This window comes from Mizuhopecten yessoensis, unplaced genomic scaffold, assembly GCF_002113885.1.
Source record: "Mizuhopecten yessoensis strain PY_sf001 unplaced genomic scaffold, ASM211388v2 hete_36179350, whole genome shotgun sequence".
Classification (NCBI taxonomy): domain Eukaryota; kingdom Metazoa; phylum Mollusca; class Bivalvia; order Pectinida; family Pectinidae; genus Mizuhopecten; species Mizuhopecten yessoensis.
In genome coordinates, this window is record NW_018485535.1 from 1 (window position 1) to 5,758 (window position 5,758).

General features: G+C 34.7%; 1 protein-coding gene across 3 annotated transcripts; it reads right to left on the reverse strand.

Moving 5' to 3' along the window:
• Positions 1–2,258: 2,258 nt before the first annotated feature.
• LOC110444833 lies at positions 2,259–5,672 on the reverse strand. 3 transcript variants are annotated; one of them, XM_021489187.1, is made up of 4 exons: positions 5,508–5,672; positions 4,962–5,056; positions 4,312–4,356; positions 2,259–2,507 (listed from the first exon to the last, which is right to left on the reverse strand). In XM_021489187.1, the coding sequence occupies exons 1-4, from the start codon at positions 5,666–5,668 to the stop codon at positions 2,269–2,271; spliced, it is 540 nt and encodes a 179-aa protein (XP_021344862.1). In that variant the 5' UTR covers positions 5,669–5,672; the 3' UTR covers positions 2,259–2,268. The 3 variants fall into 3 exon arrangements, with proteins under 3 accessions (XP_021344862.1, XP_021344863.1, XP_021344864.1); XM_021489189.1 differs by having other exon boundaries at positions 2,431–2,507; positions 4,319–4,356; XM_021489188.1 differs by lacking the exon at positions 4,312–4,356.
• Positions 5,673–5,758: the final 86 nt, after the last annotated feature.

Consider the following 5,758-nt stretch of genomic DNA (forward strand, 5'->3'; position numbering starts at 1 on the left):
TTATGCCTCGGTTGGGATTTTGTTACAGAATCTTAACCCTCGACCATAACCCGATCTCGCTCAGTTACAGGTCATATATTTTATTAGTATAGTGCCGTTGTCTAAAACTCTAATCAGTTGAAGACTCGCTGATTTACCTGTATAAATCCGTACTATTTCTTACACAGAAAAGCAGTCCTTTTACTCGACGTCCTAACATTGGTCTTCATCACTATCTGTAGTTTACAAGGAGTTATTTCCCTTCCTATAAATACCGCTTTTTGTTTACTCGATGAATATAGGTTGAACAATATACTAAAAATGTTCCGCAAATCTCGCGTGTACCCTGTAAACTGCCGACCTTTTGTATTCCTTTAGGCGTCATAAATATTCTTGATCTCTTCATGTATATTGAAATATTCCACTTCTAGCTTTTGTATATTCACAGATACATGTACACTGTTTAATTATGTTGAATATATTTCTGCCTATGTTTCTTTGCCAAAGGTCTCTGTGTATAAATGATGACAAGCGTTTGCTCTTTTCTATTTTCCGTAGATATATTTCCATATTCCTTTGCGTTTTTTTTCCTTTGGCATTATTTCTTTATTTGATCTTAATTATATATGTACTTTCGTGATTACTGTGTTCTCTTCCTTGTCACACTTCTTTCTCTTCTGAGCTCCTTTTTATACTCTCGTCCTTTTTCTTAATGCTCTGTGTTGTGCAATAAAGAGGAATACTTCATTTTTTTCATTTTGTGTTTCTTCTTTGTCCAATCAAATTCTCACAGAACTTTATTTGACCCTGTAAAATATATTTTGTTGAGGCACTTCATGTATTTTTCAAAATAGCTTAGCATAACAAAGTTGATACATAACCCTTTCTGATGTTGTTCTTAGGTTCGTGAAGTGATGGTTGGTAACTGGCTATGTTGAATTTCCTCTATTGGGACTTAGTGTAGGGAGTGATCTGTCAACACTTTTGTTGTTGTGTAAAGTTCTACAAACTGCCTTATAAACAAACGACAACTCTTTTGTGATGATACAACACTGCAGCGTTTAATGTCACGGATATATAACAGTTGAGCAAGTACCGTATTTATTGTAATTAGGATTTGCCTTGAGCATTCTCATTCACACAGCCTTTTGTCTCGTCCCAGATTTATATATACACATTTAGAAAGTATATATATACGACAATAAACACATCACAAAAACTAGACGAAACAGACCTATATAAGTAATACTGTTGTAAAGGCGCATAACAATAACTTATGTATTATAGTATTTGTTTTCTAAGTCTAATATATATATATATACAAAATATATCACAGATTCCTTGGACGGCGTTTATGTGAGAGGTTACCTCCCTTTCAAGAAGTCACCTCCCTTTCATAGCGAGTATGTTATCTAACACATGGTCACACAGTACGACAGTGGTAATAAAACATGATCAGTTGTGTTACAATGATATTAAATGTGTTTTATCACATGAAAACAGACATATTAAAGTATGCAAAAACATATAAAATAATTTAAGATCGTAAAACATCTACAAGTTTGTGTCAATGTGGTTATAAGTTTGTGCAGTTCCAATATAAATGTCAAAACGTCGACGACTTGTTTCATTACCAGACCGTTATTTCCACCACTCAGTTGAAATACGTTTCGTATATTTAATAGGGCAAATCCTCAGTTTCTTATACTTATGCAAACCTGGAAATACTGTTTCTGTCTTAACTATATGTATGCTTCACATTCATAACTGTGAGAAAAAAACGGCCTGATCAATGATAAATATGTCATTTGATAACATATTTCAATTTATCAATAAATTATAATCTGGACTCACTTTTAAGTCATTTTCAGTTATACCATTCAGAAAATACCCTGTTCATGTTCCAACAATAAAATAATGACATGTAATCTTAAATGATAAGGTAGGGTCTCGATGTAGATTTTTACCTATGGAGGTCAGTAATATTTAGAATATTAAGAACGAATAGTTCACTCTTATATTTGTCCTGTATGAGAAGGTTAAAGGTCAATCTTGATCAAAAAATATAACACTAACTTAACCTCCAGAAACCCAGCCTAAACAAGTCCTGGTCAATCTTGTGTGATCTTTAATACGAAAATATTAAGTGATCTTCAATGCGAAAATATTCAAACAAGTACAGTGTATAAGTTCCATTTGTTAACAGGACGTTCTTGTATCTCTCCTCGAATCAGCAGAAAAGTGTTCATTTTACAAAATGGTTAGATTGTCTCTTGTACTTGTTTGATATTAAAATGTATTAGGGCTTGTCACATCCGCTCGTTGTTGATCTACTGGCGCTGGTTTTGATTGGTTAGCTGCAGCATCTTCCCTTTTGCCCTGCGCGGATGTGGTAAACCGGAACGAGGTTCCTGGGGCAGGTGGAGCCTCGGTCTTGATTGGGGACCGTCTTCCGGCATTTGTCGGCGGGCGTGAGAATTGTTTCTTGAATGCTTCGCTTACTGGTGGACGGATATTGGTCGTAAGTTCTACAAACGAAACGAAACGCAGTATAGACAAAATATCTACAAAGTTACATTTGAATAGGAATAAAAATTATCACGAAATGTTATATATATAGACAAGATAGATGCAAAGGTATTTATGAGGACAAGATAAAAAGGCAACGTTAACTATTTTGGCAAGAACAATGCAAAGGAAACGTTACTTACATATACGCGATACAAACGTAACTTTACATGTATATTTATCTATTCCAAACACTGCCTTTCATCACACACAATCAAACCCCTTAAACTCGCTGTTAGGAGAACCATCACTTGACTTTATTGAATCAAACGTGGAAAGGAAGCAATTATAAATATCATAAAAGGGAATTTGTTCATTACACTAATTCGAAAGATATCGTTTTACACATTAAAAGATGGCGTAACTAACAGAGTTACAACAAATTACAATATGAAGGTGTCGAAAACAATAGAAATATCACAGGTTCACCAAAGATTGGGATTTAAGATTTTATATCGAAATCAATATAAATAGCGATTAGAGAGAAACTGACTTTATAAACATAAATTGGTAAAAATACAGTAGAACTGTTTATACAAAATCTTTTAAGTAAGCCTAAATACCTGACCTAATGGTTGGAAACGTTTTTGCATGAGCAGATTGATAATTAAGAATGAGATGCTAAAACACATAAAAATAGAAATATATGAAAATTAGTGAAATTGTAATATTGTTCACAGTTTTTGTATTTTGTATGACACAGATCCCACATCATTTGAAATAAGTTCCGACGAAAGCAATCCCTTTTCAGTTAAAAACCTGTTAAATAGTATATTCTCGTACCCATACATGTACAGTAATTACCGCCTGTATTAATCATAGTTTCAGATATATGTATATATTTGATATTACGCCACCACCTTAGCTGAAGGTAAGCTGTTATGCCTCTGATTTATTTAAAGTTATTTAGTTTTGTTATACAAATGAAATAAAATTACATGTTCAAATTTTCGGATTATAAGCAACACAACTCTTCAGCAAAACACTACGAAAGTCAAAAGGTATGTGTCACATCACGTGATAGGCTTTTACTTGCACATATGTGGCAAAACAGGTGAGTATAAACCAATGGTGAGGTGTAGTGATACAAACACATTCCATAGCGTAAAGTGTCTGTATAGTTCCTTATTTTGTAGTATCCTATGATATTACGTGATAAATCAGCGGTATTCGAGGCGGATCTCACTCAAACACTAACGGATCTAATGTTAAGAACAGTCTGGTGATACCATGTGTAGTGTAGTGTAAGACGCCGTGTTAAACAGATGTAGTGGAGTGATCAGTGGTGAATGGCTCGCTTGAATTTCCGTGAAATATTTCAGGTGTCCCGTGGGATGCAGGGAATATCATTTGTAGAATTAAATCTTTAATTAATAAGCTCTTAGCAAAAAATGAATATAGCTAGACCAGGACTTTGCATACTAAGGCTATGTCAGCTACAATATTAACTGTGGATTTAAAAGTATTTTGTAAAGAGTGACCCGTTTTGGAGTAGGTACCGATCTCTCCTTGGAAACCATATAATTGGTGCTGTGTTTGTGATTTAATGATTAACACACATTGTTGGGAAGGCCACCTGTGCTTAATTACGTAAATTGTTTCAAATCAAATTACTAGTGCTGCTTTGTTCATGTCAAACGTTTCAGTGCGATTTATGATAAACCGATGTTGATAACGCAAATCACAGAAACAGGGGTGCTGCTTGTTCTGACTGTTGTGTGGAGACATAATAAGCGACATATAAGCAGCACAATCATTGTATACCTCCTACCTCCTGGAAACCTAGCACTTCCGGGAGGAACTCAAACTCTGGAAAACCAGCAAGACTACAGTCTGAACATGTGTTACATGTTAGAGGCCAAAACACAGGTTAACACTGTCATTTACTCACGCTTCTAATCAAGACAATCGTTCAATTGTAATCTGCTTATATCAAATCACGAATTGATCTAATTTTCAATAATATTTCATATTCAGCCGCTAAATATGACTGGTCGGAAACAAATTACACCATACTCCTATATAAAATACTAAATTGTATACGGACTATGACATGCATGTTCAAATTAGTAATTCTGATTAATCTTGTTACGAATAATATAAAAGCATTTTCCAAAATTGTTTTTAAAATGATTTACTGGCAGACCGTATTTTGCAACGATTTTCGTAATTTTAAAAATATGAACTTACCTCAAAACAACTATTTACACCAATTTATAAAGTAAGCCCCTAAAATATTGTTAGGATATAATAAAGGTAGTTCAGTTTTACCATTAACGTTTCACACAAGATGTTAATCATCTACAACACTACAGAGAACCTACTTCTATCCAAACAATTGCTTTGATTTGTAATTCAGTCGTGTGTTAGTATGTTTCATTAAATGTTAAGGGTGTGTGTGACGTAGTACCCACCATCCTGATCAGTAATGACGGGTTTGGGTGGAGCCTTAGGCCCCATGGACTGCATCTGTGGCTCCCCCGGGACTCCGTGATCCTCCAGGATGAGCCTGTAACACACAACGTACACGGATATATAGCAGATGGAGGAAGGGCCTCGTTACCCAACAGTAGTAATGCCACACTAAGAAACGTGTACATATGTATATTAAAAATCGTCTGTTAAATGATGATCAACGCTGAAGCTGCAAAAAGAGCATACACTGATCTAAATAAGTTCATTTTGAATAATAAGGTTAGGCTAAAAATCTTTAAATTTTATTTATTTATTTAATTTTTGATTTTTGTCAAACTACTGGTATAGTTTTACGATAGCCTACCCTAATGTGTTTGTGTCAAGTAAAGTAAAGAATTGTATTCAAAGTCACTTATATAAATTTTGTAAATGAAGTATTTGCACACCCACTGTCTAGAGGATGATCCACACACAAAATGAACGTTTCAGGCCTAATAAATGTTTGTTAGAGAAACAACCCTGACACAAATCACCATATTACATACCTGTCAATTGTCCTCTCCATATCCCCAGGCATAGTTTGTTTCTGACCTTCGCCGATAGGGGGCAGGATAGTTCTCTGCTCATCCATAAATTCGGGGTTGTAGTCATGTCTGTAGTAAGTCTCCTTAGATCCCATGGCCGCTTTTATCATGTCCATCACCATCGTCTTTTCTAAAATAATATCCATAGCGGTGTTGTTAATGTAATATCTTCTCTATAGAAATACCCATAGAGATGCTATTTATGCTATGTC

Coding starts and splice junctions, on each gene's coding strand:
- LOC110444833 (XM_021489187.1), bottom strand. CDS start 5,668: ATGGTGATGGACATGATAAAAGCGGCCATGGGATCTAAGGAGACTTAC. Junction 5,057..5,507: donor ATGGAGAGGACAATTGACAG/GTATGTAATATG, acceptor TGTGTGTTACAG/GCTCATCCTGGAGGATCACG. Junction 4,357..4,961: donor CGTCATTACTGATCAGGATG/GTGGGTACTACG, acceptor CTGGTTTTCCAG/AGTTTGAGTTCCTCCCGGAA.